The sequence below is a fragment of the Lineus longissimus genome, chromosome 14 (genome assembly GCF_910592395.1).
Source record: "Lineus longissimus chromosome 14, tnLinLong1.2, whole genome shotgun sequence".
Classification (NCBI taxonomy): domain Eukaryota; kingdom Metazoa; phylum Nemertea; class Pilidiophora; order Heteronemertea; family Lineidae; genus Lineus; species Lineus longissimus.
In genome coordinates, this window is record NC_088321.1 from 15,766,114 (window position 1) to 15,791,722 (window position 25,609).

General features: G+C 42.0%; 1 protein-coding gene and 1 long non-coding RNA gene across 3 annotated transcripts; one reads left to right on the top strand and one right to left on the bottom strand.

Annotated features, from left to right (window-relative positions):
• Positions 1–7,286: 7,286 nt before the first annotated feature.
• On the bottom strand, positions 7,287–8,425 carry LOC135499011 (uncharacterized). The gene is made up of 2 exons (XR_010449206.1): positions 8,302–8,425; positions 7,287–7,811 (listed from the first exon to the last, which is right to left on the bottom strand). It is a non-coding gene; the product is annotated as an uncharacterized LOC135499011 (long non-coding RNA).
• Positions 8,426–10,610: 2,185 nt separating this feature from the next.
• On the top strand, positions 10,611–25,201 carry LOC135498990 (uncharacterized). Of its 2 annotated transcripts, none has more exons than XM_064789581.1 (4): positions 10,611–10,748; positions 18,666–18,836; positions 21,838–21,902; positions 22,484–25,201. In XM_064789581.1, the coding sequence occupies exons 2-4, from the start codon at positions 18,668–18,670 to the stop codon at positions 23,357–23,359; spliced, it is 1,110 nt and encodes a 369-aa protein (XP_064645651.1). In that variant the 5' UTR covers positions 10,611–10,748; positions 18,666–18,667; the 3' UTR covers positions 23,360–25,201. The 2 variants fall into 2 exon arrangements, with proteins under 2 accessions (XP_064645651.1, XP_064645652.1); XM_064789582.1 differs by lacking the exon at positions 10,611–10,748 and adding an exon at positions 13,795–13,932.
• Positions 25,202–25,609: the final 408 nt, after the last annotated feature.

Below are 25,609 nucleotides of genomic sequence, written 5' to 3' on the forward strand. Positions count from 1 at the left end.
AGCCCGCATTGCTAAATGTTTTGGTTAGGGTTAGCGGTACAATAGATCATGCTGCTTAATTGGTCAAATACAATGCTACCGGACTATGACTCCAGGGGGACTATATCCGCTGTCACACCGGCACCTTTTACCAGACCGCCTAACCCTTTCCCACCAGCGTAGCGGATCGAACCTAAATTATAATGGGCTCATGCAGCATCTGTACGACATCAGCAACTACATTGGCAGTGTTTTATTGGTTCTGACATGTCTAGATATCAATTTGGATGGATTTTCAGGGCAAACACGAGCGACCCTAAGATGCTGAAAATTTTAGAACGTAATGATAGATACATAATCTGATTGATGCTAAAGCGAAATATCAATATCAATGCTAATTAACCATTTATTCTTGCAAATATCACGAAATGATAACTTGTCCTCAAAATATAAAAAAAAAAATTTGAAAATTTTCTTGATGACATGGAAGACAATGTCAGTCTGAGTACTGAACCAAGATTTGGGGTGAAAACATCATAGTCTAGTTGATTGAGAGGGAATATCGTTTTCGTGATATTTTGAAGAATTACTGCCAAACCAGCATTGATATAAAAATTTCGCTTTATCATCTATCAGATTATGTATCTATCATCAATATCCCATATTTTCAGCGTTATATCACGCACAGTTTGCGGATATTTCGCTTTAGCATCAATCAGATTATCTATCTATCATTACGTTCCAAAAGCGTCGGGTCGTGTTTGCCCTGAAAATCCATCCATAAATGACCCAAAATGATATATTTATTCTTTAAAATATCACGAAATGACAACTTGATCATGTTCTCAAAATATCAATATTTTTTGGAAATTTTCCCGATGACATGGCAGACAATGTCAGTCTGAGTACTGAACCAAGATTTGGGGTGAAAACATCAAAGTCTATAAAAGGCAATGAACTTCGCTCAAGTCCAGCGCACGTACCTTCGGAGAGATAGGTCCATATACCATTATATCAGGCGTTATGAAACTGAAGACTCCTGAACGAATCATGGTGAGACACCCTGTACTTTTGTCTTCGAGGGGGCTTATTTGACAGGCCTATGCTGAGTTGTCGGCGCCGTTAAGTCTTGTTAATTGGATGGTATCTGGGTTTAGCGGTCAACATAAGGCACACTGCTTGCATTCGCCCGATTTTTAAATGCTCAACGGCGGACCTACCGAATAAAATTGATGCACTTTATAAACATTTTTGAAGAATTCTCCAGTACAAGAAAGTCGGGGGTAAAATATTGTAGACCGGCGCTGGCCTCGAGGAATGGTGGCGCGCGGGCGTTGTATTCGCAAGGGCGAAAGTAAACAACTCATCGCCTGAACTAGTATTTGTGACGAGAGTTTGGATAGTAGCAACGTTTACATACAGAGCCATCGATCACCCAAATAACACGAGATCTCGCTGGGAGGCGCGTGGTTTACCAGGCTGCAGATTCCGCTAAATCGCCATAGCCGGCCGATTATTTTTGGGCGGGCAACTTGCCGGTATCCTTTTCCAAACATAATTCAGGAACTTGGATGTGACAGAGTTCCGTTCCCTTCTTAGCAGTTCGAGATCATTTGTCCTTGGCTCAAGCCCAAACTTTGTGTCCATATTGCGCAAAGGCGTTAAGATAACACTGCAGTGGTCTCGCAACAAAGCCTGATCTTTATCGCGTCCATGCCAATTATCGGGGTAGACCCATATTCATCCCTGGAATATGCTGAGGAAATCTGGAGTTGATGTTAATTTCTCCGACCCTCCTTAATCTACCTTTCCATTTCGAGCTTCGAGAATTGATATCCATCCGTTGGGGGCGAAAACCTTTAAAGGGACGCCTTTCGTTATTACTGTTGGTCCAGGAAAAAATATCAGAAATGCAGTTATACACAATGCCCTAGTACGGTTATAATGCATGCAAATTTGCTGAAACTTTGTATCTATAGTATTTGTCCATCCATTTGCACACGTCGGCATTTATCGGAAACGTTCGGGCAATCTCCGATTCCCTTTTGGGATGTCGGCATGAAACCGAAACGTTCGGGCAGTCTCAGATTGACGTTGTATGTGTCAGTGTTCCGAATAGTTCCAATCCAAATACTTCCGATTATTCCCGACGAAGGGGGGGGGGGGGTCAGTAGCAGAGTGTTTAGAGCGCCGGGCTTATAAACAGGATCTCGTAGATTCGATACACAGACTGATCAGCACTGTTTTATTTTGCGTCCTTGGGCAAGGCACTTGCACACAATTAACCCTACTTGCTTTTCTCCAACCAGGAGTCCATTGGTACCAGGCTTGCCTGGGAAGTAAACCTGTCATAGACCAGCATCCTATCGAGATTTATGCCCGGGCATATTTCTGAATTTTCTCCACTCCTGCCAGCCATTGGTTTGAGGTGCCTCGTGACAAACCGACCGGGATCACTCGTTAATTGGTCTGGCGCTGTGCCAACGGTCTGTGTGCAAAGACCACACCTCAACGCGAACTCACATTTTTCTTCGCTGTTTGAAAATGCCATGGCGACAGAAAAGCTGGCTATATATTCAGGAAATACTCGCACTTTGTTTACTCTGGACATTGAGACCAGGTGACACACGTGAAAGATTTCATCCAAAACAGACCGAGGAATCGAAAACGCCAATGAAAATGGATTCAAGAAAACACCCCGATGATGCTGATGACATCACGAACGGCAGTGATCTCTTAAAGGCCGCCTGGAAGCGAAAGCTAAGACTCACGCGATTGCTGTTAGAGGGCGACGCCGATATTGAGGTCACAAACCGCCGTGGCCAGACATGTCTTATGGTGGCGCTGCTGTCGAGTTTCGCGGAAGAGCAGCATTGTGAACTCACAAATTACTTGCGGTACCTCCTCACGAAAGGTGCGGAACCGAATGTGCAGGACATGTATGGAAGGACTGCGTTGCATTACGTATGCATGGTGAATGAAGAAAGCAGCTGTATTTCCCTTCTTCTAGAACACGGTGCAGATCCGAGTTGCCTGGACAACGACGCCAATACGGCAGTGCATTACGCGGCGAAAATGAGGTCGAGGGCAAATGTGGCTATGTTGGTGCAGGCGTGCAGGATGCGCGCTAGAAACATAACTATTACGTGGCAGCCAGAGAAATACGACTCCCAAAGCGGCAATGAGGGAGAAAATAGTTTATCTGATGACGCGTATGACTCATCTGGCTACGTCACGCCCTCTGGTATCATGCCTCAAGTGGAGTTTAAAACGTACCCGCACACCGGAAATGATATCATTCACGACACGGGATCGCTACCTTCAGCAAGTGCGGATGACGGCAAGTACCGTGTTTTTTTTCCCTTGAGGATTTTACCCTTGCACCCGTCGTCTTGCAGAAATCAGCCAATGTGCCGTCAATCTGACCTTTGTCACGACTCGATTGCGACACAGTGCGTCAAGATAGACCTTTCCTCCAGCCCCAACAAAGCCGGGCGTTCCAGAATCGATTCATACAACAAACTAAGATTGCCCGAGATCAACAACGCGATATATCTCAGTAAACGGCGTCAAAGTTACCAGGGACAGTCCTTACACAATTCACCACCGATATTGATAGACAAGAGGCATCATTCACTCGATAGCGAGATGCGAGGTAGTGGTCTGCCGCCTGACGAAGCATCGTCTACAGACCAGTTTTCATTCCCGCCAATTCGCAGTGCTTTAGAACGTAGGAGGGCGAGCTACGACGACGATTTCCGGCGGAGCTTGCAAAGTGATAAGGCGACGATGATCTCTGAGAAAAGTGGTCTGCGACGGGAACAGTCGGCACTATTGCCGTTGGTGGAGCCGCAGCCTGATGAAGGCGCTAATATCGCGTCGCCTCGATTGGTGTGCACGCAAGCTAGCCACGTCATTTCCGCCGAAGGGCGCAGGTCGGGTTTTCTGTCCAAAGAATTCACATACAGCTGCCCCATCGAAGGGGAGAGGCATTTCCAAAAGCAGTACCGGCAACAACAGGGCCGCAGCCCTGCTTGCACAACCCACCGGCTGCTTTCAGGATTAGGGTTGGACGACAAACGCATCTCGGGCCATCAGAAAATCAGTACTCTGCCTGGTATTGCTCGATTGAACAATCATCAGAATACTGTCCCGTCTCCTCCAATTGATATCCCAGAAAATGAGGTAACAACGAGACGGAGGAGATTCCGTAACCGTGGATCGAATTCAAGCACCATTGATAATTCTGACGTTGCCGCGAGCGGCGTTAGCGCCCATAGCGGCAGATGATGTATCTGACTAGGACTGTGAGGCGTGGGGTGAAATAACAAAATGTTAAATGTTGTCCCCTAAATGTGCTATATTTCAAAATGAATGTTGTTGTCACCTTCTTATGGAAATAAAGTAACAAATGCTTGATTCTGTCGTCAGATTTGATAATTGGAGATAACAGCATATACTGGTTTAGATGCGACGTCCCTAGCACCCATGAAAGACTGTAAGCTCTCCTAAGATACCAGCCCGTTCAGCTTGCAACCAAGGCCATCTACCTGGAGATAAGGTTATTCTTTTAGAATGACGTAATCTTATTTCTTAATTTTGCCACTAATGACAAATTTCAGCCATAAAAATGTCCTCATAAGTGTCAGAATACATGAAAAGCACTTCTTTAATGGTTTTAGTGAATTGGCATATTTGAAATCGGTCTGATGGTTCCGTGTTATTGCAAAACAGGTAGAAGTCACGCCTGGTGATTGGCAATTACCAAGATCGATGCCAGCAGCCATTGGCATGCGCAGAAACTATCTCTGTAGTGAAAAAAAAAAAAAAGAACTGCCGGTGTAGAAGTTTAAAATGTCCCAGGATAGAATGCCCGGGAAACAAAGGATTCTATTATGCGCTTCAATCTCTGAGCTATTGACGGTCAGGGTCTCTATAGAACCATATTGCAGAATACAATAGGGCCGGACACTTTTTCCAGGGGGGCATTTGTTACTCTTACACCGGGGAGGCAACAATGCCGTGCTTATCCATAACACCCCCTCCCCTCCGGTTCGGACGGCCCAGCTACTCCATCACGTTTCGATCATTTGTTAAGGATACGTTCTCGTCATCGAAGTAAGAACCGCAACCTCTCTATTGTCAAGAAGCTGCAGTAAGTCTCGCGCAACAATGGCATGATGAGAAGTATAGGCTTTCATGTACAGGTGTACACTACGCAATAGAGCATGTACATGCATATGATGCGCTTACATTTGCATAGGACGTGACCTAGATTTTTTCAGTCTCCTCCCTTCACTCATTACAGAGGTTGGTATACACTTGACGGCAATGCACTTTGTGCGTAAGGTGTCCAAGCACGTGTTCTTCTGTAGAATGGGTAACCTCGATCCAAGTGGGAATAATCTGCAATACCAGATCGCTCGGTATGACAGTGCATCCATCGTATGCTCGCCTCGGGTAAATCAACGAGGCTTCCTCGACCATCCGCTGCGAGGCGGATAGGGTTGAGGTTACCTGGATTGACGCGACTGAAACGTGCAGACAGATCACGATCGTGAATTTTAACCCACATGGGACCAGTTGGAATTTCACATTGAGGAACTTGGGATCTTATTTCAGATGCATGATTTCATTTCGTAGGCAAACGGCCGTGGGAGGATGAACGGGACGATTTCAGTGACTTTTGGATCGCATTTGTGGGCAGATTTGATGAGGGTGGCCATGAACTCCAGCCTCCCAGCGAAGACACAAGTTCGGTAAAGTAGATTTAGGCTACCATTACGAATTACACGTACATGACATACCGGTAGGCTATATGATGACGTTATATTGAAATCTGTCTTGGTAGTGTGCAAGGATTCTGTAGATCGAAACTACCTACTTGATCCAAACAATCATGTATTTTCTATTCAACTCATCTTAGCATTACAAGAGACACACTAACGCCAAGTATCGTCATTAGCAATCGAAAATCCAGATAAGTTGTGTGTACATACAGTCTAGCTCATAGAAATGTCAAAACCTTCATGATATCTCCTAAAACACCATGCCTGATTTTATTGTGGTTGTACAGTGTTTTCACAAAAGAGTTTGTCCGTGAACATTATGATATTAATGAAATACCTTATAGGCTTCATCATGCAATGAACCATTAACTTAATGTCCACAAAAACATCTTCATTTAAAAAACTCACCAAAAAATAATATTTTTTAGTATATACATGAGTCTTGAGTATTTTTATTTTGATATCTTATTTGAGTTCCGAGGTATCACACTTTTCTACACAAAAATCAGCATGATATAGATGCAGACACTACTTTTATTAACTTTGTATCTTTCCCCCGGCTAACTCCCACTATACGATACACCCACATCATGCATTATACCACAGTCCGGTGTGTAAACCCTCAATATGATCAAGCTTTTATATTTTATTCCTTTCGGATGTAAATTACTTCATTTAACAACAATATTTTAAAATCCTCACTCAAGTTCGGTAGGAGGTACATCACTGTCCCTTTCAAAAATAAAGTTTAATTTAGTTTTTGGCACCGTGCATGATGTAACTCGACAAACTCCTATGGCTGTTGAATAGATGTCTGTAAGCAAGAGAATGGCAATTGAACCAGGTCATTTTGACTTCGTTTTGAATCCTCTCGCGTTGAGTACGTACATTATGTAAGCAAGGTATCGTTAGCTCACCTCTGGGGAGCTTATACGATACCGTGGCGTCCGTCGTAGTCCGTCGTCGTCAGTCGTCGTCAGTCGTCGTCCGTCGTCGTCCGTTAGCGGAGCACGTTTCGTCATCGCTAGGCCTAGATGGCTAAAATTTGGTGTGATGGTAGCTTTGGGCAATATGCCCAGATGTATTTTTCTTTTTCCCGATATGACCTACTTTCTGGCCTCCAGGCGGCCATCTTGGAAATAGTTTTTTGCCTTTTTCAAGCTAATAGTTGTACGTAGAGTGACGAGGTTTTAATGGTGGTGTATCAAATAAGGTGGTGAGCACATCGTCCCTGGACCGTTTCATTTTGAATGTCACTCTGCTTGAACAAGGGCATTTAAAAACCTCGTTTTGAATATATGCAAACAAATCAATTTTTAACCTCGTTTCGAATGTGACCTTGACCTGAATATCGCCACTTTATTCAAACCTCGTTTTGAATATTACCTCGTTTATGTATTGAAATTGAATGTATAAATGTATTGAATGACATTGAATGTATTAAAACGTTGTAGAGTGACACACTGTGAGGCCAAATTATACTTAAATGAGAGATAACGACAATAATTTCTTGAAACATTTTTCAAAGCGTTTCGCGGAATTATGGTATAATTACGGATGTAAACGATTGAAATACCAGGTGCATTTGAACGCAACACTTTTGCCAGGGAAGTTACGCTATGACAACTATTGCTTTAACAGTTCGACCTGGCGAAATTTCGAGAATGTATTTTATTGCGTAATCCATCTCTTTCCAACTATATGCTTATATGAGTTTAACGAATCCAGCAAGGCCTGTAGGTCTTGTCGTGATTTCCTTGAGCGACCTGGCTTGTAGCTCCAATGGCCTGATCGGAAACCCGGCGCCATTAATTTCCTCAGGGAGACGTCTGGCGTCATCAAGTTGGGCAACTCTTCACTTGCCGCCGCTTGGCGGCGCTGGAGGAATTTTCGTAAAGCTTCTAACGTCCTTTTGAGTTGCTGTTGCGATACTGCTGTGTCCTGGGGACGATTGGCGTTGGTGAACGGTGCCGCCAATAGGACGAGCAGCAGGAAGAACTCCCTTGTCTGTAGGCGAAGTATCATATTGGGCTTTCTCTCTACCTAAACAAAATACCTGATAATTAATGCGCGGATTTTGGAAAGAAATAGGCTGAATCCCCCCCCCCCCCCCCCGAGCGCCCCCAACTCCCCTCTGACAAAGTGTCCTTCCCTATATTGTGTGGCGACTTATTAGGGTATATTTCTAGAGAGCAGGATGACCTTCAATGCCTCAGAGTTTAGAAGCTAATAATACATGCACTGTATAATCATTTCACCCTGCCCCCGGGGCACCTTTAGGATATTTAAAACTGTCACACCTAAGGTTTAATAAAGATCTAAACCATGGGGAACTAAAGGTGTGAGACTAGAACGAGGGATTCACGTGAATACAGGTAGAGAGCGTTTCTTAGTATATATACATTAACGCATACATGTATATAGCGAAGATAACCGAAGCAGTTTAACGACATTCCCGTATTACGCTGGTTGCTAAAACAATTCACAAAAACATTACAATATATTTAAAAGAAAGTACATGTAAAATCCCTACCTTGATGATGGCCCAGGTTATGAAACAAAATACAAGAAACTGCTCCAAACGATCCAGGAGGGTGTACAACAGTGAAGTATCATCTTACTTCTATAGACTGATACAAGGCATGTCTATACATACTCTAGTCTAATCATATTGTGATAAGATTTTACAAAGTTGTTGTGATAGCCTTCTTATCGGTGTTTTAATTAGGCCTGGTTTGTCAGATCCTGTCACTGGGCCTGCAGCCAAGTGCAGGCAAGAGTTCAGCATCATTGTACAATCATTTGCCTTGTTATCTCAATGATCGAGATAGATAACTCGATCGCTCGAGATAATAAGTCCATCGATCGAGATAATAAGTCCATCGATCGAGATAATAAGTCCATCGATGGAGATAATAAGTCCATCGATGGAGATAATAAGTCCAACGATGGAGATAATAAGTCCATCGATCGAGATAATAAGTCCATCGATCGAGATAATAAGTCCATCGATGGAGATAATAAGTCCATCGATGGAGATAATAAGTCCATCGATGGAGATAATAAGTCCATCGATGGAGATAATAAGTCCATCGATCGAGATAATAAGTCCATCGATCGAGATAATAAGTCCATCGATGGAGATAATAAGTCCATCGATCGAGATAATAAGTCCATCGATCGAGATAATAAGTCCATCGATCGAGATAATAAGTCCATCGATCGAGATAATAAGTCCATCGATCGAGATAATAAGTCCATCGATCGAGATAATAAGTCCATCGATCGAGATAATAAGTCCATCGATCGAGATAATAAGTCCATCGATCGAGATAATAAGTCCATCGATCGAGATATTTCCTGAAAAAGACATTTTCATGCTGAAAAAAAAATTATGTGATGTCCTTTCCCAGCCACCGTGCTATTTGATAATTCAAAAGATGAAAACGAAAATGACGCCGAAGTATTTTATTTCCAATCTGATACTCAAATTCAAACATTTTAATTTGGAGGTTTTTCAGATGGCCCATGCTATTTCAAAGAAACCAAACGAAATCAAAAATCAAAATCAAAATATCAAAATGCACAGCTTTTTTCTGAGGATTTTTACCGGAATAGCATTAACGTGGTCGTCCTTTTTAGGTGAATGTCATCAAAGTATTTTTATGTGGACTTGAGTGGATTCCACTCTATATTAGTATCTTCAGAAATGATATCATTTTCGTGATATGATGTGAAGTTTAATCAGAAACACCCCACACAAATGGTGAATTCCCATTGAATATTCCGTCGGATCAAACGAGTCAGATTTTCAGATTCGTCGTTTCAATATACTTCGGCCAAACGTTTTGTTTACCGTTTGGACGACAGATGGCATTGCGAGTTCATTGGGAAATTATCTCTCATGTCATTGTGTAATACTGACTCATGGTATTGTCAGGATTACAAATAAACCGCCTCTGCACTCTGACCACAATAGAATATGATTCAACTTTATACATGTATTCAATGAGGGCAAGCCGTACACACGTTGTGGAGTCGCTCATCGGGTACGTGTGGTAGGCTTGTAGTTTACAGGGTTGGGCCCGGTGGTTCAAAATCACTGAAGTCACGTTATCCCTAACGGTTACGTTATCTCTTTCAGTTAAACCCCATTGAAATTTTCACTTGACGACTCCGTTAAATCCAACATGGTTTTGAACACCCAGCCTGTACATTTAGAATTTCCGAATTTTCTGTTGTATTCTGGCCAGTTTTCTTGAACATGCAAAGTTTATCTGGTGAATTCTTAGTGATATATTGAACACTTTGGATAGTCCCAGTGAATCATATTGATATATTCTTATGTGAATATGCATTAGTTTCCCCAATACGTAATTGGTTCGATGTGAGACATCACCTAGGGGTTGACTAATTTTCGTTGTCAGAAGTTTTCCATTTGGCTGCTGTCGTCACTGTAGCTCCGGCTGCGGTGTACGCCATCATGAGGACGCATCAATTTAGCAGAAGGGGGTAGAAATTCTGGGGGTAGAAGTATTAAAAAAAAACTGTGTACCTTTTTTACCTTTTTTACCTATTCATGCCATTTTGTGTACCTATTTTTCCAGTACCTTTTTTTACTTTTATTTCCTGTCCCTCTTTTCCTGTACCTTTATTACCTAGATTCGTTGTGTAAGATATATGAAACTCCCCAGCGATGACCTGGAATGCATCGGCCGTCAAGTGTTCTTGATTTTGATTCGATTAAACTCGATGGAAACTTTGTAAACAACGCGGTATGAAACTCTGTATTGGGGACAATAGGCCTACAGATATATGTGCTATTGAAATACTATACATCACATTTAAACTAGGCCACGCGATCTAGTCTGAGTGCCTTGGACGACTTAATGAAATTTTCGTGAAATTTTGCGTTAATTTGCCATTTTGTCAGCTGGAGCAGTGGATTATATAAGAAGAACAGGGTACAGTATATCGTCGGTAAGTATTCCCATGGCGTAGATCATTGTAGTTTCCATACAACTTGCTTGGAACGCAAGGTTTCGACAAGTCGGAGAAGTGTCGTTTTTAGGCCTACCTGTCATGAATGTCTATGTCTAGTCCAGGTAGGACAAGACACGTTTTGAACTTGCGTATGATATCTTTTTTGCTCTTCCGCCTATCTATCTGATCAAACTATCTATTGCTAAGATGAGCACGAGTAGCTATCATATATACGCATTACTACATCTAAAGTACTACTTGCAGAGCCTAAAGATCATTTCATTCAATATGATGATATCTAACAGACCGTACAAAAAATGTTTTGTGGTTCGGCTCGGCAAAGGCACGAGCCTATCAAATTCCGATCTAGATAAGGCCTATGCATTGAGATGGAGGATTTTATTAAAGGCATGCTTCATGTGTGTGTACAATAGCTTCACGTGAACTCTTTAAGAGCGTGTACACTGTTGACAAGGAGAGAAGAATCTGTGAGCATCTTTGTTCATATTTAGGTCGGCCAGGACACATTAATGAGATATATCTCTCCCTTCCTGTAATTCAGTAACGATCCGTTGGCCGGACTATGAAATTAGATGTACACTAAAGATAATCATCACAGTTATGCAAAATGATATGCAGTCGAGCCAGCAGCATCCAGGCACCCACGTACTGACAGTGCAGAGTGTAATGCAATATAATAATAATGGCACAAAACACTGTACTCGGTATTATATTGATATCTTAAAAGTATTGTTTCGTCGGTAACTTTTGTCATGTTATTGACAGATGGTCGCAGTATCAATCAATACAGAATTTGCCTGACTTTGAGTTAATCAAAACATTGAGTGAGAAAAGAGGGCGACGCTGTCGTGGATAATCCATATCTCAATTAAATAATTATGCTTTTAAGTGGACAATGCTTTGTTATTTACGATATTCGATATTGACCTAATTTGAGAGGTGACGGAATATTCATGTATTGGAATTGATCACCAACTTTGTCAATCATTTTCATAATGTTGTCAGAAAAAACCTCATCAGATTTTTATCGATTGGTTTTATCAGTCTTCTCATAAAAGACGATTTATGTTAGAATTTCCAATGATATACTTTCCCAAGCACTATGATTTAAATAAAAAAATTACAACTGGGAAGCAAATTGAAACGCTAAGCTATAACATAATCATGCTGTGGCACATGTAAAATGTATGTGTTGTATGATATGCCATTGATGGCTTTTTTATTTTATCGAGATATGCATCATTTTCATATCGTTGAAGTGCTTTCTATCAAACTGGGTCACTGAGATAATGTATTTTTGGCTTACCCATTCTTCCCAAGCCAGTGTATGAAAACACCAAATTTTCACAGGGTTTTTTCGCGCGTGTATCGCGAATACCTTCGATTCGTGAAAATTGAAAATCGCCCTTAGACATATTTTGTGGTCAGAAAGGTTGATCGATTTGGTTATTTTCCAAACGAAATACATTGTATGTTGATTTTTTTTAAAACAACGTTTCGTGAATTGCAAAATTGAGCCAAAACACTCCTCAGGGTCAGGTGCCTTTGGATTATTGATTCTTCATCTATCATTTACGACCCTACAGAGAGTTTCTCTCAGGCTCATTGATCATGAAGTCGATATCCCTATCTTATGAATAAGTCAATAGCGCCAATCAATACCTCATTCACAAGAGCGACCCACACAATTGGAACTAATTTAGTGCTAATCCTAACCCTTGAAACTCTGATGCAAGTGAGAGAATTGTCCAAAATGTTAAGAAAAAAGGCTGAAAACCGCGGGTATCGATATGACCATACTTTTAAAAGATTTCAATGATGGCTCTCTAATGACATCATTCTTTCTATATGTTGGTACCTGACCGTACCATGGCATGCTTGAGGAGCTTGATATGGTATTTTCACATGATACAATCAAGTTTTTTATGTTTAATGTCACTCCCTGATCATAGGGGGTGTTTTCACGGTCAGCCATGTTGAATGGCGGAACAATGATTCGCCCAATTTCTTCGCCGTATGCATGGTATTGTATTTTGCACGTTGGGTCTGGTCGATGCAGAACTAGACACATGAGTAGGCCTACTTCAACTCATTGAACATGTATGTTGAATCTATAATCAGTTAACAGTAAAGCAAACACAAGTCGGTGAATGACGGGTCAAGTTGGAATGGGGATGTTTGTTTATGTCAGTGTAATAGTTCAAGAATGTGTCGATATGATGGATAGTGAACAGCCTCTCCATCTAATACGCTTATTTCCCAGCTGAGAATATTCAGTGGGGCCTCATCACGGAGTGGTACGGTTTCCGCGCTCTCGCATGCACGAGCCAAGCGATGCACTATTTGTACACGCCCTTTCAGAAGTAAATGTACACCCTTTTTGGGCCGCTTTACGAAAAACTAAGTCTGACTGTTCTTATGATAAGGGTATAGATGACAAGTTTAATGTTTTTTTGCCGACCTAGCACCATTAAACCTTCTTTCTACTACATGTATATACTTGAAAACTTATTCAAGTAGGTCTAAGAACACGATTTTAACAAGTCCGATTATGTTGGCGACTATGTATTTTTAGATCAAGTCAATCGGTCATATGCAAATCTGACCGTCTTGTTTTTTTTACCAATCAGGCTCTAAACGGCACGATTTAAGGAATCTCACTTGCGCTGAGAAGGTCAAACATAGTGCAGAACCACTGAGAAAATACCCCGCCCCCAACGAGAGTGAAAAATCTCTCCCCTCCCGCCACACTTATGATGAGAGGAGTACGTATACGTAGTTGTACATGAAAGCAGTTTTCGATGATCAGGCCCAGTGACAATCAAGGGCCGTCGGTCAAGACTGCTATTTCAAATTTGGCCAGAAACTTTACTGCACATCCAGCTTGACGCATAACAGACTTATCAGTCTCCTGCATTTTAGTCGTCACCATGACGCTTAACCTGGAACCTCGATCGCCCCGGCCATTTTGAAGCACCCAGTACCATATCCCATACATCAGAAACAACTCAAAACAAAAATCAATACCGCTTACGTCATTGATAATAAATCGTCTGGTGTGGAATTTTATATCGTCTGCAGCGCTTGTCGGGTGTATTTCTTTGTTTAGGAGTAGTGGATACTTTCATCAGTGGATTATATCTCCACGGATGTACATTAGGTAAGCTGTGATAGTATGCATGTTCGTGCGATGCTCATTAATTGTCTCTGCTGTGGCCCGAGACACGCCTATTTCTGACGGCTTCCCGGTCTTCTGGTCGTCCATTCATGTTTGCCTCTACAGCGTACTGCTGGACGGACTCTCGCTTTTGTTTTGCAAGGCGTGCATGTCTCATCTATTCGTGCTTCTCAACTATCCTCTCCTATCCGATCATGCCCATGGTTCAAGAGAGAGAAGGACGATGTTCAATCTTCCCAGGATGTGTCCCAGGCCTACGTGCCACTCCCCATATCTGGTTATAGGCTACCCTGGTCATTTCTCGGTTGGTGTAGGAGTAGGCTACACACAGAAGGCTGCTCTAAATGGTCCCGAAACTGAGCGCATCGAGCATGGTGAGAAACCATGGAAATGCGCTATATAAGAACTCAACATTATAATTATTCTTGCTGTGGTAGCCGGCAGACTCCTGCATTGGCTGGATTGATTCATGCCGCATCTACATGCTCCTTGGTCATGGTTTCCGCGAGACCAGAAGCCTAAATGTATGCCACAACGGATCATCTGCTGGCCCGAGGCGTTTCATTCTCACCGGACATACTCTGCTCGTAATAAAATATTCAGATCTGCCATATCTGGTGATAATCCATGTCTGATTTACCAGCTGTTGCAAGTTCCATGACAGACATTGTTTTATAATCTGTAACTTCCACATGTGACCGCTTGAAATTGACTACAAGTATGCTACACCATTGCCTGACCTGACCTGACATAGCATCCTGCTGATTGCCTTTTCATTGCCTCATTCGTAGCGAACCAGACAGGTATAATGCATTTGCCGGTTCAGTTTATCGACCTCCATGAAAGTCGTTTCGTGGGGTCGATATTATCAAGATTTCCCTTGTAACCCTTTGATGAGACAGTAAAACCATTGGAATTTAGGCCTAGGTGCGAGCAGGCGTTGTTTATAGACAATAGACCGTGCTGGGCTCGGCCTAATTCTTTTAGCTACGAGGTGAGGGACACAATAACAAAATGAACTTGCCATCGTCCTGTTGCTCAATGAACATTTAAGAGACAGCCCGAATCCATTAATGCCAATGAGTTTCAGCTAGCCTAATGGTGACTACGTTTTCATCTCCTATAAATATCATATTCCGACATTTCCTGCCTGATTAATGTGTACTGTGATGCAGATGGACGAGTACTATCAACTTCTCTATGGTCGGGACTAAATTGGTTGTAGGCAATCAACCATATGGCGTATTTTGTCACACTACAGAAATTGATATCGAACAACTACTGGTCGGTGCACTGTCAAGTCGCGGATGTTTTTATATTCCAAAATGTATAAAGCGACGTCGAACCGGAACTATACTCTTTGTGGAAGAATTTCCTTTTTTGAGGTGTGGTTGAGGTGCACGGCCCTGGCAGCCAAGTTAAGCAACGCCGGTGGAAAGGTTTCGAAACAAACACAACGTCTGGCGAACCTCCATCCACGATCCTGGAGTATCTAGTAACGGACATAGACGCAATCAGGTACGGAAGTAGCCTTCAAAGCATCTGACTCTGTCTCTGAAAGGAGGGGCGATGAATCATATTCTCAGGCACATGCGACATCCAACGAAGCACATCGTGTATCATTTCTATTCCAATGCAAAAATAGTGAAAGGTGTAGTGTCCCCTTTTATAAGTTTCTGTCCATTTTTTTGCCACCATTGAAACAACTAAACCCATGATCTATAGCAAACATAAACAGTGCATTTTGCGTGAAGGTGATCACCGAGCCCTCAGTATGGTGCCCAGTTAGCGATAATGAAAATACTGAAATTGCGAGGATGAGAAAAGATGATATTTGAAACCAATCCTGTTTTGATGTCAAACGAGTACTCGTATCTCAAGTTCCACAAAATTCCAATATGTTCCAAACTTGGGAAAATATTGGAATCTATTGGAAACAGTATCGCCGGTCGGTTCATTAGCGTGTGAATGAATTCAGCCATGTGCATGCAGCGATATCAAACAGTCGTGTTGACACTAGCTGCTTCAATTTCACCACAAGTCTGGCTTCACAGATCAATGGTGTTTGCCTAGGTTTTGGTATGGCTTCACTTCCGTATCTGATACCACTGTTCTCTCCTCATCGAAGACATCCGTACTGGGACCACTCAGTCTTATCTCCATTAGATTTGACTGGGAGGTGGAGGGGAACTCTTCTTCGAGCTGTCTGTTGTCACTTTGCACACACAACAAAACAAACCACCACATTCTGATACCCCATACACAATCACTACATCCAGACTTTCGGTATTCACCCAACCTTTTGCAAACACGCTATTGGGTGCAGTTCTTTACCCTGGCTTCAGAATTCCAATATCGGAAAGCAACTGGGTGCCTTTGTTATTGGCAGTAGTACTTAAGGAATGTTCTCGATCGAGGAAGGAAAGTGCTTCTCCGTTTGTCTCTCCGTCTCTCCATCAGTTGAGGTTGTGCTTGACATTTTTGTTGAGCTGTCAGGAAATGCTGGCAGTCACACTGCTTGTGTCTCGGTGCCTAACGTTGTCCTGCTTGTAGCTTGAAGCGACAGTACGTATGACATATCCACTGTACACCTCTTACCACACTTACATTGGAACCCATCCAACCTGTGCAAGCATAGCTATTGCCTTTGTTGTCGCCGTAAGCAGCTAAGTCTACTAAAATCTGAATACCGATACGAGAAGGAGCAGGGGTCTTTGGTGTTGGCAGAATGACTAAGGGACATCCTCTTGAAAGGAACATGAGTAAGCGCTCTACTCCTCGGCGCACGTAACCCTCTCTTTCCTCTTTGCCTTCGGAGTAGAACTGCAATGTCTTTGGTTGAAGAGGCAAGGAAAGGCTGGCAAGGCTGTGAATACAAAATGACATCACTTCAGATGACTCAGACTCTGACTGATATGGACAAATTGAACGACAGTGTTGATCCTTGGAATAGATATATCGCGTTTGTCATAAGATCATAGCAAGTCATTTGCCTCGTTTGTTTTGCTGAAGGTGGTTTAGAGTTCCAGATTGGTCTACAAGAGAATGGCATGTATGTGTACTATCTCTTACGAGCGAATACCCCAGTCTACATTTCGAAAATTAACTTCCAGCTGATATTAATCAGACACCAATGTCATTTCCAACATACACCCTCTGACACATTTCCCATTAGATTACATAGCACTTCTCTTGTAATTGAATACAAGGCAGCGCATCATAACCACAAATAACACAAATGAGGCAATTTTCGAAATGGCTACGACTTGTTCTAATTATATTATTCATATACGAGTAAACTGTTTTTAACTTTTTGAGTGCAAAGTATCATCATTTGTGATAACAGGTAGAGCTGCTTTTATGATACATCGTAGTGGTCCTCTGTAACTTTGTACTGGGTGTACTGGTGATGTCCTACCAAATGTAAACATCGTAGTGGTCCTCTGTAACTTTGTACTGGGTGTACTGGTGATGTCCTACCAAATGTAAACATCGTAGTGGTCCTCTGTAACTTTGTACTGGGTGTACTGGTGATGTCCTACCAAATGTAAACATCGTAGTGGTCCTCTGTAACTTTGTACTGGGTGTACTGGTGATGTCCTACCAAATGTAAACATCGTAGTTGTCCTCTGTAACTTTGTACTGGGTGTACTGGTGATGTCCTACCAAATGTAAACATCGTAGTGGTCCTCTGTAACTTTGTACTGGGTGTACTGGTGATGTCCTACCAAATGTAAACATCGTAGTTGTCCTCTGTAACTTTGTACTGGGTGTACTGGTGATGTCCTACCAAATGTAAACATCGTAGTGGTCCTCTGTAACTTTGTACTGGGTGTACTGGTGATGTCCTACCGAATGTAAACATCGTAGTGGTCCTCTGTAACTTTGTACTGGGTGTACTGGTGATGTCCTACCAAATGTAAACATCGTAGTGGTCCTCTGTAACTTTGTACTGGGTGTACTGGTGATGTCCTACCAAATGTAAACATCGTAGTGGTCCTCTGTAACTTTGTACTGGGTGTACTGGTGATGTCCTACCAAATGTAAACATCGTAGTGGTCCTCTGTTACTTTGTACTGGGTGTACTGGTGATGTCCTACCAAATGTAAACATCGTAGTTGTCCTCTGTAACTTTGTACTGGGTGTTCTGGTGATGTCCTACCAAATGTAAACATCGTAGTGGTCCTCTGTAACTTTGTACTGGGTGTACTGGTGATGTCCTACCAAATGTAAACATCGTAGTGGTCCTCTGTAACTTTGTACTGGGTGTACTGGCGATATCCTACCAAACTGAAACAGGTCATATTGTGAAATCAAACTTTCGTTCCCAGCTGTTGAGTATTGTCTCTTTCTTGAGCGTTTGAAATACCGCGCAAGCTACTTCTACCTTCTTGCCAGTGACCTCGGTCATTTTAGTACCTGCCACGTTGATCGGGATTTTACGACATGGAGTGAAGTGCAAAGAGGCCAACGAAAGGTGAAGAACATCATAACATTTTGTCAGAAGTTGTATCAATGGTTTAGTGATGACTCCGCCATAGATGGACTTTGTGTTTCTATGAGATTCCTGCCTAGACTAACTATTTTATTTTGCGTTTTTACGCTTTAGTTGCATTCTACCTGCAAATTGATGCGTTTTAAGGCATTATTCTTCTTTCTTCAAAAACTTGTCTTAACCATGGTTTATCGTTTTCGTTTCATTCTTGTACTTTTAGCAATGGAGTACCTAACTACAGTACTACAGAAAACGCTGAAGGACAAGATAGGCACTTCCGGTGAACCCCCTCATGACGTCACAGATTTGGCCAAACATATCGGTGATTACTTCCGGCTCCATCTCCAGGGCCACATTCCTGAATTGATCTTCCTCGACCCGGAACCAATAGGTAAGATCCAAGGCCCTGTTAAGGTGGTAGCCATTTTGTTTTGAATATTTTGGCGCAGAAGTTTCCAGATCTTTCCTTAAAATGGAGGTTCCTTTTACCTGGTGTCTATACCAGTGTAAGCTTAAGATTCTATCGAAGAGGGACAGTAGCTTCTGATTGACTCGTCCTTAGGCCTCTGGCTCGAGGCCGAAGGCGGTATCACTTCGTCGTTGACCCCAATTTGCAATTAACGGTTGTGGCAGGCAAAGCTGCCCATCTTGTATTCTGTGAGGAATACTCCGGTCCCTGGGAAATAAGTCCTCTCGCGAAGCGATGCAGGAGAAAAGTACAAAGTATAATGTTTACAGTCCACAGAAGACGAATACGATGATCAGGAGTAAGGAGTATTGCTCTTCGAAAGGTCATAACATCCAATGAATACCCGACAGTTCATGGATGATGGGCGTTCCAATTCTCCTGAGGGATTTGATCACAAATCACAGTAACGTGAATTACGCGGAATCTCGCGATACATTACGAGACGAGCGAAACCCAAGGGGCCCTTTTGCTCCATTACACTCGCTTTCATGTCTTACTGAGCTAGCTTGATAATAGTCGTCCCAGGATGCTTGCGTTGGGTTCGAGATGATGGCTTATTTATGATGTGCATGATATTAGGGAGGATGTTACTGATTTATTTATGCTGACGGGATGCTGTACACTCTACTAGCGAAATTCTGTACCTGAAATGGACAACTCCCCTTAACGTTGGAAATGCGATAATGCCCCCCCCCAAGGTGTTTGTTATAAGGTCTGAGGTGGCCCATGATGTGCAGATGTGAGGAAGGGTGTTACTTATGAAGCTGAACAGCGGATTTCTCATCCTGAAAAACACAAGTGCCGTGAGTGAAATGTGGCCATTCCGACATCCTCCATCAATAAAACAGAGCAATCCTCCCCACCCCGTTTTCGTGAAAAGATTCGGGCGAGAAACATCTTTAATTGTTAACTTGCCATGTCACTTTGGCATTTCAAAGATCCTTTCCTACGCTCGAGGCAAGGGCCTTTCGTCTTAATCCTTTGGCAGAAACTTACATCTAGCGTTTGTCGTTTTAAGCATCAACTGAGCATTGGAACATTAGCAAGGCTGCTCCTTTTATTGCGATGAGGTTCAGGTAGCGATGAGGCCTTGGTCCCACACTCCAAGCCTCGCCAATGGTAATGACAACCCTCGCTAAGTGCGGACTTTCTCAGTTTGCTACCATCCTACTCATAGACTCGAGGTGAATAAACGACGTCCTCCATTGGTTACTGGTCTTGGCTTAAGACTTGAAAATTGGTCTCCAAGGAAACTACACATCCTACATCGGCCACGACATCGTTCAATCTCTACAGAGACAATAGAAACGATAGAAAGTTTGACTTATGCGTGAGTCTATCGTGCTCGCAAGCAAACAAACACAAAATTAGCGAAAATAAATTTCCTAGTGGGGGCTGCGTTGGCGTTAAGAGATTAAGTCGGCGCTTAGTTGTAACCTCTTTTACCATTCGAAGTACGTTTCTCCGAACATATTGATTACTAGATGGCAATTACTAAACGCATTCGCTATGACAATGCATTACAATGTCAAAAGCGAATCAATGCCTTTAGTTTACCATGAGCTATTATCAAAAGTTGTCTGCAAACAAAAATACGTCTCCTCGAAGATGTTGACCAATTCTCCAAACACAGTAACGGCACGTGATCACTATCCTCAAATGGATGGCCAGCAGTACCCATGTCTGGAGCTTGCATTTGCACTATTGATCTCTGGGAAATGAAGTGCCCGTATGCAAACACTAACTGCCGGTGTTCAAACAGTTGTCTGCCTCGTTGTTGTTATTGGTGATTGTGTTAACACTTGGGTGAATTTGCTTGATGTGGGTTATTGTCATCAAATTGTATTCAACCAATCAAAAGTAGACTAAATTGGGGAACATGTACTCGTAAATCCGTGATTCCTTACCTGGGGTGTGCTAGGGCAGGCAAAAGATTCCATTCAAGTGGTCCAGTGAGGGATTCTCAGACTTTGGGCCTCAGCCAAAGACTGAGCCGGTGGCCCCAATTAGTGGACAACCGAAGTATGGCACGCGAAAACGCACTTTTCTTCTCCATGGATAATAAGTCTTCTGAGTGCTGATTCAGAATCATGATAATCGCAGAAAGATATCAAACGATTGCAGTGCACGCTAGATCACCGTCTGACTGGCGACAGGCCTCAAGATATGCATTGCAGATATAACAAGATGGTGCAGTGGTTTATTCAGACACCATGTGATTGGGCATGCTTCTAAGTCTTGCACACCCGCAAAGTTTTGTGGGGCAACTGCAATGTCTTTTTTGTGTAGTTGCATTTGCTCATACCCCCTTTAAAACCACAACATGCTATTTCGAATCGCCATGCTATTTTTTAGCTCAGGGCATTGCTAGCCTGCTCAGTAACGAGTAATCACGCAAGCATATTGTCAAAACTCTCGCATCATTCATCAATTGTCTCCTTGACGACCTCACATCCGCGCTCCTAATTCCTCTTCTCCTGTTGTCGCATCTCTGCCATCATTTATCAGCATACCCGTAGGAACCAGGCTCTAATTGTGTGACTTGCCCGCAGGGCATGATTAGGTCTATTCGTGACTCTTCTATCCCGTGAAGTGTGCAACATAATGAAATTTTCAGTAAATGATGTTTCACTGATCAAATTCTGAATGATGCTTCTGCAACCGTGACTTTTGCCAAAGGACGTTTGTTAGGGGCGATGTCGGTATCTTCAAAGTAGATAGGACCACGAGCTGTCAGTGGTAACATCAGCGTCTGCATCCCTTGACATGCAGGGTTTGATTACCGGTCAGTCCCTGTACACTTATGTGACAGAGAGGGCGACTCTCTTCGACAGCGTAGGTTGTTTACCCCTGGGTCTCCGGTAAATATTCCAAAATGAAGATTCAAGATCCAAACCTTCACTATATTTCTCCTCTGTTTTAGGTACAGCTGCTGAGGGCCTTCAGATCGGCGACGAAACCGAGTGTGATTTCCTGCTAAACATCCAGGTATAAAAAAGGCGAATTCATGAAAATAGTCATTGGCATGCAAACAGCAAATGAAATCGACTATGCATTAACACAGCAGATGACTCGAATGCATAATTTCGCTTCAAATTATCTTTACCATCCCCAAGTACAGTAGCTTTATTTCAAACTTGGGTTAAAATGTTAATGAAGTAATTCATCTAAAAAATGGCTCCTGAAAAGCAATGATAACGTTTCCATGATATAGTCCATGTCTGGAAAATTATAACATCTAGACCAATTCATCATATCATATCATTTAAATCATTAAATATACATTAATATCACTTTTAAATTGGGTGTTGAACCATCTCGCTGGCAAAAGCGCTAAATATGGAGGCTGACAGTATCTCTTGGTGTACTGTTTTCTCTATGTACCATCAATTTCGATCTCCAAGTACGGTATTCCACAGTTCAATACAGAAAACACCTTCCTCGTGATATGGCTTATGGCTCAGACCTTAAGAATGCATCGATCTCATCATCCAAAACGACATGTGCATTGTTACCATAGTCAACTGTTTGTCAATAAAGTGGGTAATCATTTCGTTTGTCTTCTCCAGGTGCCTTCCGAAACGACCTTAGTTGCCGTAGAACCCAACCCAGAATGCCCCGGGTCCTGGCTTGTTCAGAAAACCTCGGACGACGAGGGCCCGAGAGATAAATTTATGGAAAATGGGCCAAATGGCAACTCCTACTTCGCGCCTTTAAAAGTCTCAAAGTACCTTCATAGCAAATTAGACCATGTTGCAAAAACGAAAAATTTCAAGGAAAACTTCCCGAAGGTTGAAGGAATTGAGCAGACGACGGGGGATGATGACGTCATGTTGAAGTTCAAGGTCACTTTTACGTCAATCGGGTTTAATAAGGCCAAGGCTGTGAAATTCACCGGGAACGGCCCAGTGTTTTCTTCTGCTGAATTCGAAATGCATATGTATTTGGGTATGAGTGTTGGTCACCGAAGGTTGATGGCGAAGCCACACCCAAGTCATTCCAATATGGCGGATCAGGCCCCTTTGCTATGGATACAGGGCTTTGCACACGAGGAGCGTGACATGCTGCTGCATGCAGATCGAGGCTGCGTCAGGCAATGTTTACGTCTGATGAAACACCTAGGCTGCAGACGACCAAAGCAATTCGGACCTCTGACGCCATTTGTTTACAAAACATTGCTCTTCTATGTTATGGAGGTGAAAAAGTTTCCCGAAGAATGGCGCGAGGAGCATTTGGCTGAAAGATTCCAAGATTTGATGGTAAAATTAGGAGACTGTTTGAAAGAGAAAAGACTGGACGAATTCCATCAGAGGAAGAAGGGAAAGAAGTGTATAAATGTCTTCATTCCGAGGTACGAGGAGTCCTATTTGGAGGAACTTGGCGAGTATGTTGACGGGGTCAACGAAAAGGGAGAGCAAGGATATATTGAGTTGTTCCAGTCGTAGATTGAACATGTATACAAAAGTAGGGCTGTCGATCAGATAACCTAAGTGCCAAATGCTTTTGAATGTACCTGAAGTGAAGGGGGTAATTAGTTGCTGAAAAAACGAACCCCGATTGCCCCCCCCCCCCGATCATGGCTTGTTCAGAAAACCCTAACCCATACGATGGCTTGTAAATGGACAAAACATTATTTTATCAATGTATATATATATAGACGTATTTCTGTGGGATCATTTTGTATGTTTTATATCATTTTGAATGTAGACTAGTATACTTGGCATAACAAATCCAGCACTTTGAGTCAGCACAAATGAAGTACATTTTGTATTTGTTGGCATAAGAGCAACTTAGCGGCTTAAATTCGATATGTAACGCTTGCGTTTCGCATATTTTGAAATAAAATAAGTTGAAAGATTATTTCAAAACTAGTAAGACTGTAGCTGCTACCTATAAGGATGATGCTGTAAACATTAAACACGATTAGATAATGATAACTAGTACGATTGATAATTAGCTTTGATTATATTAACTAGGTACGCTGATGGTAAACACAAGTTTAGACAGTGATACTCAGCACAAGTAGCTTTTCTTCCAAATTTGGGTTTAATCGCGACATTTGAAATGAATTTTATTGCTTTTTTTATAAGAATATTACATGTTTAGTACAGCGGCGTTCAAAACGTCATTTAGATATCAGAATACTATATGGTGATTTCTTTATGGAAATTTGGTTCCCGGAGAATTGTTCAATATTGTGTATATTATAGTATGATGAAGTATATATTTAGGGATCCATCTATTGAGGGATTATTCTCTACTTGGTATGATGTATAAAGTTATGTATATTATCCGCCTTTTTGTGTGCAATGGCGAAATGTTCTACGTTTTGTACATACATCATGGAAATCATGTAATCGGTTGCGATGGTAACCCATTCGTTACCATGATTAATTTGTCGACTTTTTCAATTTAAATTAGTTTTCAACTGTTACTTTTAACTGTGCATATAAGTGTTTTATGGAAAAACTTATTGTTGATCTTTTAGTTTGGAAATATCACTGCGAAAAACGTCATAATAAGTTGATAACGATAAGAGCAGTAACTTCAGGACTATTTTATAACATAAAGAAACTATTTGAGAAGTCGCATTCTAGAAGATGCTTATGCATGGTGAAGACCGTCATATACCCGGAAATTTGAAATCAAATTCGTCATTTCTCGGAAGAACTGGGTCTACCAAGGCTTCGTACATGAAACTTGTGAAGCCAAGTTTAGATAAAAAAAGTGTAAATATCAGTCCGCCCATTTTGATACGATTTGATAAAGCCTTGATTAAGACGCTGAAGCTAGTTTAGGTCGTAGAAAAGATTGTCACAGTGGTCTTTCAATGTACATGTACTTTGCAAGGGCTTTGTTTAAAGACAATAGGCCATGTGTTTTACTAGGCTTGGGTTCTTTTCACTGGGAGGTAAGAGGTAAAGCAAAGTAAACGCTAGGATGAGTGTAGCCAACCTTTAGCTCTGTGTAACACTGGTGGTATCTTTACCTTCCAATTCGGTGACAGGATTACATGCCCTAGTTAATGACATCGAGAAGAATGGGTAAGTTTACAAGACTGATATTGGGACGTCCTGTAAAGAAATATATATTATCACCATAAACAGGAAATCAAATTTAAGGTGGTAACTGACGTTTAAAGATCTTAAAAGCAGCATTTGTGTATTCATGAACTCCAAACTTGTATAATATTGTAATTAGTGTGCACTTCGCCATGTATTTCGTTCTAAACAGTGTCCAAGATGTATGAACTCAAAATGGGCTTTTTAATAAACAGTGCTTTTTATGTTAAACCATTTTTGACCTTTTTTGATTGCGAGGAATCGCTGGAGTGACTCAACCATGAATCTCATACATCACAGGATCACACTGGCCACCTGGCGGGAGCTTATACGTAGAGACAACGTATATAACAGAAGTTGGTCGTCGATTTTCAAACATGGAATGTTTCATTGAATTAAATCTGCTTGTCCATACAAACAATCAAATTTGTGTAATTTATGGCTGAAACAGAAAACTCAGACATATGAAAAACCAACTGTTAGAAAACTGTTAGAAAAATTTTGGCGTCGATAAAAAACACTTAATCTTATTTCTAGCCGAAGATCCTGCCATTCCAATATTCTGGTCAAAATTGTTTAGAGTTAGGCCCCCGGCAACGGCCGCCTCAGCGCCATCACGCGGGGACTAATGGT

Bases quoted from the DNA above. Each gene is read 5' to 3' on its own strand.
- LOC135498990 (XM_064789581.1), top strand. From the start codon at position 18,668: ATGGAGTACCTAACTACAGTACTACAGAAAACGCTGAAGGACAAGATA. The intron at 18,837-21,837 runs GTAAGATCCAAG...CCTCTGTTTTAG, and splicing joins CCTCGACCCGGAACCAATAG to GTACAGCTGCTGAGGGCCTT. The intron at 21,903-22,483 runs GTATAAAAAAGG...TGTCTTCTCCAG, and splicing joins ATTTCCTGCTAAACATCCAG to GTGCCTTCCGAAACGACCTT.